The sequence below is a fragment of the Cetorhinus maximus genome, chromosome 10, assembly GCF_964194155.1.
Source record: "Cetorhinus maximus chromosome 10, sCetMax3.hap1.1, whole genome shotgun sequence".
NCBI lineage: Eukaryota > Metazoa > Chordata > Chondrichthyes > Lamniformes > Cetorhinidae > Cetorhinus > Cetorhinus maximus.
The window spans coordinates 130,871,332-130,883,665 of record NC_135888.1 but is presented as its reverse complement, the minus strand read 5'-3'; the positions used below and the strand labels follow the sequence as shown (position 1 = coordinate 130,883,665).

General features: G+C 45.5%; 1 protein-coding gene across 1 annotated transcript in view; it reads right to left on the bottom strand.

The window, feature by feature from the left end:
- mgat4b (alpha-1,3-mannosyl-glycoprotein 4-beta-N-acetylglucosaminyltransferase B) overlaps positions 1–12,334 on the bottom strand; it is a 191,907-nt gene that overhangs the window by 95,252 nt on the left and 84,321 nt on the right. The window contains exon 5 of the mRNA XM_078549762.1: positions 5,785–5,831. Within this exon, the coding sequence (XP_078405888.1) occupies positions 5,785–5,831 (47 nt within the window). The remainder of the gene's footprint in view (positions 1–5,784; positions 5,832–12,334) is intronic.

Sequence of the window (12,334 nt, the reverse complement as noted above, 5' to 3'; positions counted from 1 at the left end):
TATTATGAAAATTATTATACTTCTGTCACAATAGGGAATAAATGCTGGCCATGCTAGCAATGCTTGCATCCCATGAATGAATAAAAAGACTTAAAATATGTAAACTGGATTTTCAAAAGGCATTCAGCAGGGTGCCAAAGAAGAGGCTGTTATGCACAATTATGGCTTTTGGGATTGGGGTAATATGTTAGCATAGATTGAGGATTGGTTTTGAGGTAATTGGCAAAAGAAGCGATGGCAACATGAGGAAAAGCTTATTCATGCAGCAAGTGGTTAGGATCTGGAATGCATTGCCTGAGATTGTGGCGGAGGCAGGTTCAGTCGAGGCATTCAAGAGGGAATTGGATTGTTTTCAGAAAATGAAAAATGTGCAGAGCTATGGGGAGATGGTGGGGGAGTAGCACTGGGTGAATTGCTCCTGTGGGGAGCCAGCGCAGTTACAATGGGCTGCATGGCCTCCTCATATGCTGTAACAATTCTGTGATTCTGATTAATGGACTGTAAACAGAAAGTAGGAATAAAGAGCTTATTTTTGGGTTGGCAGTCTGTAACTAGTGGGATACCACAAGAATCAGTTCTTGGCCTCAATTTTTTACATTCTAAACCAACTACTTAGATGAGAGGACTGAGTGTAATATATCCAAGTTTGCTGATGACACCAACTTAAATGGAAAAGTAAGCTGTGAGAAGGAAGCAAAGAATAGGTATGCAGCGAACTGTGAAGTTATCCACTTTGGTGGGATATACAGAAAATCAAAATATTTTTAAATAGTGAGAGACTTGGAAATGATGGTATCCAGAGGAATCTGGGTGTCCTTGTACACAAGTCACAAAGTTAGCATGTAGATAAGCAATTGATAGGCTAGTTTTAATTACTAAGGGATTGGAGTATAAGTGCAAAGAAGTCTTACTATAATTGAATAAGGTCTTGGTGACACTACACCTGAAGTACTGTGTACAGTTTTTGTCTCCTTACCTACCTGCTTTGGAGTGGGTGCAATGAAGACTCATTAGATAAATTCTTGAGATGAGAGGCCTATCCTAAGAGAAGAGATCAAGTTCCTTCACTGTCGCTGGGTAAAAATCCTAGAACTCTCTTCCAAACAGCACTATGGGTGTACCTACATCACATGGACTGCAGTGATTCAAGACGACAGCTCACCACCACCTTCTCAAGGGCAATTAGGGATGGCTGGCCTAGCCAGCGACACCCGTGTCCCATGAAAGAGTAGAAAAAAAAGTTATTTTTGTTCAGATTCAATTATGGAATGAGTTGTCACATCGATTGACTAAAGAAACTTCATGCAATATCAAAGAGTTTTCCCAATGGCACAGTCATAATTACATGGACCAATGTGATACTGAGTTACACAAATTGACAAGGTATAAGGTTTCATCCTTGATGTTGTTGGAAGAGCTTCCACTGTCTAGAATGACACCACAGATGAAGGACCATAGAAACTGGGATTTTCTCCTCAGACTAGGGTAGGTTAAGTGGAGATTTGATAGCTGCATTCAAAATTATGTAGGGTTTTGATAGGGGAAAGGAGGTGAAACTGTTCCCACTGGTAGGTAGGTCAGTAACTGGAGGTCACATGTTTAAGGTAACTTGCCAAAGAACCTCAGGTGACACGAGGAGAAATATTTTTTACAAAGCAAGTTATGATCTGAAATGCACTGCCTGAAAGGTAGAATTAATAGTAATATTCAAAAGGGAATTGGATAAACAGGAAGAGGAAAAATTTACAGGGTTGTGGGGAAACAGGAGGGAAATTAGGCTAATTGTATAGCTCTCTCAAAGAGCTGGCACAGGCATGATGGGCTGAATGACCTCCTTCTGTGCTGTATCATACTATAAATTAAACTGACCAGTTTAGATACCATAATATTTGAAAATCTGTGTAACCTAAACACAGACTAGCAAACAGAACAGTGATTTTGTCCAAATCATTAGCAACAAGCAAATAATAATTCCTTGGGGAGAAAGAACTGCAGCAACGATAATAGGTCTGAGAGCTTTTCTTTAACAATTCACAATTTCAGGGCTTCCCAAATTGCTTTACAGATAATGGTGTACTTTTTGAAATTGGTCACAGTTGTAGAGTAGTAAACACAGCTGCCAATTTGTGCATAGCAAGCTCCTACAAGGAGTATTGGGGTAAATGTCCAGGCAATCTGTTGGTTGAGGGATAAATGTTCGCCAGGACGATCTCTCATTTTTCGTTCAATAGCACAATGGCGTTTTCTATGCCTTGGTTTAATATCTTGGGCAGACAGGGCCTCGATTTAATGTCGTACCCGAACAATGGGACTTCCAACACTAATGGACCATAGTTTTAGTGGATGGAATTTCATGCGGCACTGCGCTAGGGTCCCACATTAGGGGTGAACTTGCCCCTGCTCTGCCCACTTGCCCTGCAGCAATTTAAAGGCTGGTGGGTTATTAAGAGGCTCGAGCTGGGCCTTCCACCCCCACCTGGAGAAAAAGTCTGGAGCAGTGTTTACCGCTGGGGCTGCGTCCAATTCCCAACTGAGATAGTCACTGCAGCCAGACACCTAGGAAATGTGAGCGGGGGGAGGGGTGTGTGTGTGCAGAAGGTGGATATCACCGGTGCCAGGTAGGAAGGCCATGGTGAGGGTCTTGGTGGGGGCGATGGATAGGCCAAGGTTGAGAGGGGGATGAGGCGCTGTGGAGGGAGGAGGTGGGGAAAGATGGGGAAGTTACACTTTGGTTGAGGGTTTCCAATGGACCCAGAGGAGGCATCCCCTTTTCCACCACCAACCTGAGCACCGAAAGCTGCGAGGCTTTACACGGCACCAACTTCTGCCCAAAGCAAGAAAACTTGCAATGCAGCCAGTACAAGGCCCAGAAGTGGCCATTAATTATCCACGTTAGGGCCTCAATTAGCCCAAGGGCAGGTGGACAACCTGACGCCTGCTCCGTGCATGTAAATTTTTGGTGGGGTGTGCAGGATGTGCTGGGAACAATGCCCATTGCATTGCGCTTAATATTATGCTCCCACCAGCCTGCCAACCCAGGGGAGGGTAAAATTCAGCCCAGTCTGTGGGAAGCCTCGGAAGTTGAGATTTCATTGTACACCCACATATTGGTGAATTCCAGAACTGATTCATCTGTTAACAATTTTGGGACTAAAGTAACACTGTTGTTTATCGTAATTAGATTTTTATGATGGTCACTCTCTCAGTACTGCACTGGGAGTGTCACACTGGATTATGGGCTCAAGCCTCTGCAGTAGGTCTTGAATCCATGACTTTCTAACTCAGAGTAGAGTGCTATCCACTGATCAAAAGCTGACATTATTAGAGGTTAGACTATGCTTCAGCAATGCTGGAGGATGTAGAATTAGGTATTTCCAGTGTTGGCTGACCAGCATGAAAATCTAAATAAAGATTCAATAAAACATCGCATTAGCCCCAAAACTATTAATAGATGAATCAGTTCTAGAATTTACCAGTATGTGGGTGTAAAATGAAATCCCAACATCCGACGTTTCCCACAGACTAAATAACTAAATATGACTCACATCCCACAACCCCTTAGAACCACACAAAACAAAACAAGCAATTTCTTTTTCCATCTTCTGTATGCAAAACGAAAGTTTTCAGAATTTGATGACAAATCTCCCCACCTTGATAACTAATCAGTGAGTAAGGAATGATACTAGCCGGAAGGGGACCATTCAGCTCATTGTCTCTCTGCCAGCTTTTTGAAGGAGCTGTCTAATTAGTCCCAATCCCCTGCTCCTTCCCTATAGGCTTGCAACATTTTCAAATATATGTCCCATTCCCCTATCAAAATTTACTATTGAACCTTTTCAGGCATTGCATTCCAAATCACAAGTCTTGGGACCTTATGGTGTAATTAAGAGAACTGGTCATTCCAGATGACAGGAAATGGTACCAAGCCCATGTATTTACTGTAGATAATGCTTGCTTCTCACCACTCCCTTCTCTCTTTCCCTCCAGAAGTGAATTGAGTTGGCACCGAACAATTAACCCTTCCAATTTAAGTCTTTCATTAAAGTGCCAAATCTAAATGTGGCAAATCTTTTTTTTAATTCATTCATGAGAATTAGGCTTTGCTGGCTGGCCAGCATTTATTGCTCATCCCTAGTTGCCCTTGAGGAGGTGGTGGTGAGCTGCCTTCTTGAACTGCTGCAGTCCATGTGGCGTAGGTTCAGCCACAGTGCTGTTAGGAAGGGAGTGCCAGGATTTTGACTCAGTGACAGTGAAGGAGTGGCAATGTATTTCCAAGTCAGAATAGTGAGTGACTTGGAGGGGAACTTCCAGATGGTGGTGTTCCCACCTATCTGCTGTCCTTGTCCTTCTAGATGGCAGCGGTCGTGGGTTTGGAAGGTGTTGTCTAAGGAGCCTTGGTGAATTCCTGCAGTGCATCTTGTAGATGGTACACACTGCTGCTACTGTGCATCGGTGGTGGAGGGAGTAAATGTTTGTGGATGTGGTGCCAAACAAGCGGGCTGCTTTGTCCTAGATGGCGTCAAGCTTCTTGAGTGCTGTGGGAGCTGCACTCATCCAGGCAAGTGGAGAGTATTCCATCACACTCCTGACCTGTGCCTTGTAGATGGTGGACAGGCTTTGGGGAGTCAGGAGGTAAGTTACTCATCACAGGGTTCCTAGCCTCTGACCTGCTTTTGTAACCACGGTGTTTATATGGTTAGTCCAGTTCAGTTTTTGGTCAATGGTAGCTCCCAGGATGTTGATAGCGGGTGATTCAGTGATGGTAATGCCATTGAACGTCAAGGGGTGATGGTCATTGCCTGGTACTTGTGCTGCACGAATGTTACTTGCCACTTGTCAGCCCAAGCCTGGATATTGTCCAGGTCTTGCTGCATTAGGACATGGATTGCATCAGTATCTGAGGAGTTGCAAATGGTGCTGAACACTGCGCAATCATCAGGGAATGTCCCCACATCGGACCTTCTGATGGAAGGTCAGAAGTGGGGATGTCCTTATCTCATACCAATAGAATTAATTCCATGCTTCACTGTATTGAAAATTATGGGGGTGAAACTGGTCATGGGTATTTTATGTTGCTGGGTTGGAATAGTTTCAATAACTCCTGAAGGCTGCCAGCTGAAAACACTTTAGCTTTATTGCAACACAGTTACAGTTATGAGAACACTCTCTTACACTAGCTTTTTTCCATGCTGCTTTTTCCTAGGCCCTCAGATCACATGCGGTAAATGTCACTTGCTTCTATGGCATTACACAGACTATTACAGTTAACCCTTAGCCCAACATACTCCATTATACTATAAAGGGCAGTAGCACAAACTGACAACAGCAGCTTAGCCACCTGTTATTAGGCGACACTAGGTGATTCACTATCTCAGTTCATAGCACCCTCGCCTTTGAATCAGAGGGTTGTGGGTTCATGTCCCACTCCCGGAAAAACCAAGAACTGTGATTGTACTTGAGAGTTGCAATCACCCTTTTTTCCTTGCAATTGACTGAAGTCAATTTCACCCTCCCCATTTCTTCCAATCATTCTCTGTATGTTCTGATGCATAAATGCAAGTACTAATTATTTAATTGCTTCCAGTTAAGCAAGAAAAACAATGAAGGAATAACAATTTCACCTCAGCGAATTTTTTTGTCCGCCTCTATGCAATATTGAACAACTTCCATTTATAAGTGCCTTCAACTTAGGAAAGGAGTACAGTGCAACAAAATTATTTGAGTCAAGAAAATCCTCCACTTCAAAAATGTCTATAGAACAGGTAAGAAATGAAAATTACTTACAAACTTTTGAGATTTTCTGCAACACTATTTACATATGGTAAATCTGTCTGCAAAAGAAAAAAATGCAAGAACAAAGTGATTGAGCATTCACAGGAGATTTAAGCAGAGCTGCCAATTTCAGCTTGTTTTGATATCACGTAAGGAGTAAACATCACATCAAATGTCAAGTCAAAGGATATTGCTCTCTCTCTTTCCAGCTTATCCTTATTTCTAAGTCAAGGAAATGCACTCAAGTTTGACTTTCTTTGAGGACAGATACTGAGAGGCTGTTTCCCAGGGAGCTGGAGTGGCTCAGTAGGTAGCATCCTGCCTCTGAGCCAGAAGGCCCCAGGTTCAATTCCCTCTCCAGGGCTTGCTCATTACTAAAGAACCCAGCCACTGGTGTAGGCAAGCCAGCGTGTTTCTATGCTAGTCTCCAGCCCAGGGAGGGTTAGCAGCAGGAATGGCAACCAGCTGCATAGCAAACTGCCAAATCCACAAAAGTGATGGTTGATAGGAGGGAATGATCAAGCAGCATTGTGGCGACTCTATGTAACATGGGGAAAGCTGACAGAGACTGAGAGGTTGTTTCCCCTGTTCTGGGGACAACAGAACTAGAGGCCTCAGGGTTAAGGGGTCGACCATTTAGGTCTAATCAATTTTTGTTTGATATACTGTGCAAACAAGAGCTCTTTTCTTTCTACATTATCATTCAACAAAGGCTTCCGGCCACTAAACTGTAAATGCTTGGAAGGGAACAGAAAGCAGCATCCAGACTCTAAGCCCAAGGAGTCTCCAAGCACTTTTTAAAAACCTAGTTTGACACCAAGCTGGAAGCCATATTCAGTCCCAATCTCAATCAATGAGACCCCTGACCCCTTCGGAATGAGACAGTCGTCACTTTGGGCACGCAGTGATGCAGAGCTGGGGGTCGAACTGCACCTTAACAAAAAGCGTGTGAGAAGAAAGCATGTGAATATTTGAAAATGGATTTCTAACGGGATCAGCTGTGTAGTAGACTGCTGGGTTATTGAGTTCAATTGGAACTAAAGCCATCTACAGCCCAACAACATGGCACTGCAAGGTCGGGTACAGAAGTGCTTATAAAATAGCGCTCCCAGATGGTGTGTCAGTCTTCTGATACCTCTGGAATGCACTGCTACTTTCAAAGTGACATTGGGCTGTAGGGAGCCGACAACCCACTCACCTTAAATTAATGGCCTGTTAAGCTCCTTGAAGAGCTCGTGAGTAGGCTAGGGAAGGCTAGAAGGAGATTTTCAAAGTGAGGCTGGGAAAAGTGAATGATCTGGTGCACGTAAATGCTCAGCTGTCAGAAGCAATGCAGGAAGCCATTATGTATGTGGGTGCTGAATAAAAGTAATGGAAAAATGGGGTGATTCAAAAATAGTGGGTTAAGTACCTTCTGATTGACTATTTGGCCACTCGTTTGTGCCACGACACTGCTGGCCCTCTGATATCCTGACTGCTCCATTCTGCAAGGCAACAGCAAGCCCAGCCATGGCTGCTGTTTTCCTTTGAATATTGTAATCTAGAGTCGGTTCCCACTTCCATGCAGCACCCAGCGCCACTAATTAGCTGTCAAATTCATCTCTGGTTTAATTAGTGGCTCTCCATTTCAAATTAGCATTGTGTCTGTGATGCAAACATGGCACAGTCCCAACCCCAGACTGAAAATTAAGCCCCAAGTGAACAACCAACATTTTGCTTCCCGCTCCACAACACCACCCGCACCCCCACCCCGCCTCACCCCTCAAACCCCGGCACTCCAATGCCTATTGCTGGAGGGTTATCAAATAATAATTGCCACAGAGCCACAATGGGAGATGTTAGGATATGCGGTCAAAGGCTTGATCAAAGAGGCAGGGCTTTTAAGGAGCATCTGAGTGTTAGAGGTGGGGAGATGTTCAAAGAAGGGATTAAAGAGCTTAGGGCCTAAGCAGCTGAAAGTACAATGGTGAAGTGTTAGAAATCGGGGATGCACAATAAGTCAGAATTGGAGGTCAGAGATCTGGGAAGGCGGTAGGGCTGGAAGAAGTGAGAGAGGTAGGGAAAGGCAAAGGCATGGAGGGATTTGTACACAAGACAAAAACATTAACAAAAGGGTCTAGATTTCCATTTCACATCCCTAGCAGAAATGAAGTGAGCAATTTATCCATTCAGTCTGCTCCGCTGACCTCGACTTTACTATATATAAGCTAGGCTCCTTGGGTCTCTGTCTGGGAGCCATGGCACAGCAGGAGGCTACTGATGTATTACATACATAAGAAAAAGGAACAGGAGTAGACCATTCAGCCCCTCAAGGCTGCTCTGCCATTCATTAAGATCATGGCTGATCTACTTGTGTTTTGATTTTCATATTCCCATCTACCCCCGATAACCTTTGATTCCCTTGCCTAAATCAATGGCCCTGCCTCCACCACTTCTGAGGCAGAGATCCAAAGTCACACAACGTTCTGAGAGAAAAAACTCCTCATGTCTGTCCTAAAAGGGTGACTCCTAATTTTAAAACAGTGCCCGCTAGTCTTGAACTCATACGAAAGAGGAAACATCCTTTTGACGTCCACTTTGTCAAAGCTGTTCAGAATCTTGCATACTTCAATCAAATCACCCCTCACTCTTCTAAACTCCAGTGGAAACAAGCCCAGTCTGTCCAACCTTTCCTCATAAGACAACCCACTCATTCCAGGTATCAATCTAGTAAACCTCCTATGAACCGCCTCCAATGCATTTACATCCTCTCTCAAATAAGGAGGCCAAAACTGCACAGGGTATTCGAGGTGTGGTCTCACCAATGCCCTGCATAACTGAAGCATAACATCCTTACTTTTATGTTCAATCCCTCTTGTAATAAAGGATAGCATTCCATTAGCCTTCTTAATTACTTGCTGTACCTGCATACTAACTTTATGTGACTCGTGCTAGAACACCTAGATCCCTCTGCACCTTAGAATTATGCAGCCGTTCTCCATTTAAGTAATATTCTGCTTTTTTGTTTTTCCTGCCAAAGCGAACTTCTTCAGGTTTTCCCACATTAAACTACAATTGCCAGATCTTTGCTCACTCAACCTATTATATCCGTCTGCAACCTCACATCTTCTTCACAATATACTTTCCTACCTATCTTTGTGTCACCTGCAAATTTAGCTACCACGCCTTCACTCCCCTCATCTCAGTCATTGATGTCAATCGTAAAAAGTTGAGGCCCCAGCACAGACCCCTGTGCAAAACCCTTTTCATTATATTTCTACACCATTGTCTTGTGGTAGAAGCTGTCCGAGGATGCTCGCATCTTTTGTTTGACTCACTGACTGCATGCGGACCCTAAATGACAGCACAAACAATTCTGACGAAATATCACCAGCCTGAAGCGCTAACTATTTCACTGGTTTTCCTTATTTAATCCGTAAAAATTCTGCATGACCTGTATTAAATCTCCACTTTCTTCTCTGTTTGAAGGAGGACAACCCCATTTTCTCAGATGTTGCCACATAATTGGAAGGCCCCACTGGTACTATTCTGGTAAACCTCCTTGGCAACTCCCTAAGGCCTTAGGAACAAAGGAACATAGGAACAGGAGTAGGTCACTTAGCCCCTTCAGCCTGGTCCACCATTCATGGCTGATATGTGACCTAACACCATGTCCCCTTTGCTCCATATCCCTTGCTACCTTTGGTTAACAAAAATCTATCAATTGCAGTATTAAAATTGACCTAATATCAATCTGCTTTTGCTGAACACAGTTCCAAACTTCTACTGCCCTTTGCGTACAACTTCACTCTTGAAAGACTAACTCTAATTTTTAAGACTATGTACCTTAACTGTAGACTCCTCAACCAGCAAAAATAATGGCTCAGATCTTCCAGTCTCCGAATCTTGAGAGACCAGGCGTATGACCCAAGATGCGCAAAGGGAGCCCACGGAACTCTTGATGCACTGATCTCCATGGGAATTGCCTAGGAAGTTTCAACTTCTGGTGGGCAATTCCCCTGCTTCCCGAGACCCTCTGCAACAGTCTCTGACTCTGAACAAGAGTTCGGACGGTTCCATGGGACTTACTTGAAAATTACCAAGGAAACGTTAGACAGAAATATCTGTTCTAAATCCTGGGTAATTGCAGAAATGACCCCCCCCATCATGCACATTGATCCAAAATCTACCTACATAACTGTTCCTCAATCCCCCGCCGGCAACTGGGAGGCCTATAGTAAACCCCCAACATTGTGACTGCAACATCCGCAAACTTATTGATCAACCCTACTACATTCAAGTCTAAATCGTTTATATATATCACAAACAGCAAGGGACCCAACACCGATCCCTATGGAACCCCACGGGACACAGGCATCCAGTCACAAAAACACCCTTCGACCATCACCCTCTGCTTCCTGCCACCCAGCCAATTCTGGATCCAATTTCGCCAAATAGCCTTGGATCCCATGGGCTCTTACCTTCGTTATCAGGGGGAGAGGGCGGGACAGACCCGATCACCGCCCATGATCAGGTCCACGCCGCCATTTTACACGGGCGGGCCAATTAAGTCCCGCCCAGAGTATTTGCCGACTCCCACGGATAGCGGGAGTGTGCGGGCAGCGGCAGGCATACACAGACCGCCAGGTCCAATGGCGATCCGACAGTCTGTTAGCCTCCTGTAGGCTGGTGACAATGGCCAATTTAAGGGTGAACCACAGGGGGTTGGCTGAGCAGGCCAGGCTGGAGGGAAGGGCAGAGGAGCAGGCCAGGCTGCAGGGTCTGCCACAGCTGCAGGGTAGGCCATCGGGGGGCCAATGCACCTTTTGCTTTTCAGATGAATGCCTTGTTGCCCTCCTCGTGGTGGTGGCAGCACGGTGGGGGGTGTTGGTCTCCCAGGATGGGAGGAGGCGGCTCCGCCCACATGACCAAACGTGCCTGGGAGGTGGTGAGCTCCCACGACGTGGTGCGGCGCACCTGGATCCAGTGCCGTAAGCGCTTCAACGATTTGTTGCGCTCTGGTAGGGTGAGCACCATGTTGGCATTGGGCATTTAACCCAGCAGGTAGCCTTAGCCTTTGAGGAGCCCCCCAACCCCCCCGCCCGCCAAGTCTTATTGTCATGACTGCATAGAGTCATGTAGGGCATTTTTCCTTCGCTGGGTGGGCAAGCAGATAGTGCCCATGCTTAGATCAGCCTGAATGGTTCATGAGGAGATGAGTTCTCTCCCGCACCATGTTTGCTCTTAGTCGGACATGACTAGTCTGGGGGCAACCTGCAGGAGATGCTCAGAACTCCAGCACGTGTCCTATTCAGGGTGACGAGATGGTGGAAGGAGAGCCTCAAGGTGTTGTGGCAAAGATCTATCTGCTGCCCTCGACACTGCACGTAGATGCGCATCCTTGCTATGGGAGCAAATACCGTGTGGTTCATAAAATGATGTACGCAGCATGTGTCCAAGGTGGCCATTGGGGGTGGGGGGGTTGGGAACAGACGTACTATCTTTGTGAGAGTAATCAGCAGTAGTGGGGAGAGGGGGCATTGGAGGCCTGATATGGTCCACTGTGGTTGGGGTGCGGCGTGTGCATGCAGAGTCCATGTGCAATTTGCCGTAATGAATGGTGTTCTCTCTTTCTCAGGAGAAGAATGCTCATAATGCCTCGGAGCTTGCGAGGACTAGAGGCGGCCAGGCACATCCCATGTTAAGCCGCTTCGAGCAGGAGGCCCTTGAGCTGGAGAGGCAGCATGCACCCAGGTCAACTGGTGTCGGTGGAGCTGGAGCAGAATGGCCAGGTATTTGGGGCCAACAGTGAGATCCACAATGTCCTCCCAACATCCATAGCACTGATGATTGTTAAATTTGTTATTGTTGCAACATTGCTCAGTCATAGAGTGATAGAGTCAGAGGTGTGGAGCACAGAAAAAGGCCCTTCGAGGATGAGCGGGTCAAACACGTACCTAAGTATTCTAATCCCATTTTCCAGTGCTATGCCCATAGCCTTGTATGCCATGGCATCCATAAGTGCACATCCAAATACTTATTACATGTTATGAGGGTTTCTGCATCTACCACCCTTTCAGATTCCCACCACCCTCTGTGTGCAAAAGTTGCTCATCACATCCCCTGTAAACCTCATGCCCCTTACCTTAAATCTATGCCACCTGGTTACTGATCCCTCCGCCAAGGGGAAAAGTTCCTTTCTGTCTACCCTATCTATGCCCCTCATAAGTTTATACACCTCAATCATGTCCCCCATCAATCTCCTCTGCTCCAGGGGAAATAACCCCATTCTATGCAATCTCTCCTCATAAGTGAAACTCTCCAGGCCAGCCATCATCCTGCCGTCCTCTGCACTCTCTCCACTGCAATCACACCCCTCCCATAAAGCACATTTCAGAACTGCATGTAGTACTGTAGCTGTGGCCTAAGCAGCGTTTTCTACAGTTGGAACATTACCTCCCTGCTCCTATATTTTATGCCTCAGCTAATAAAGGCAAGTATGCCATATGCCTTCTTAAACACCTTATGTACCTGTTCCACTACCTTTAAGTTTAAAATGTCCAGCCTTTGACTGTAAGTGGAT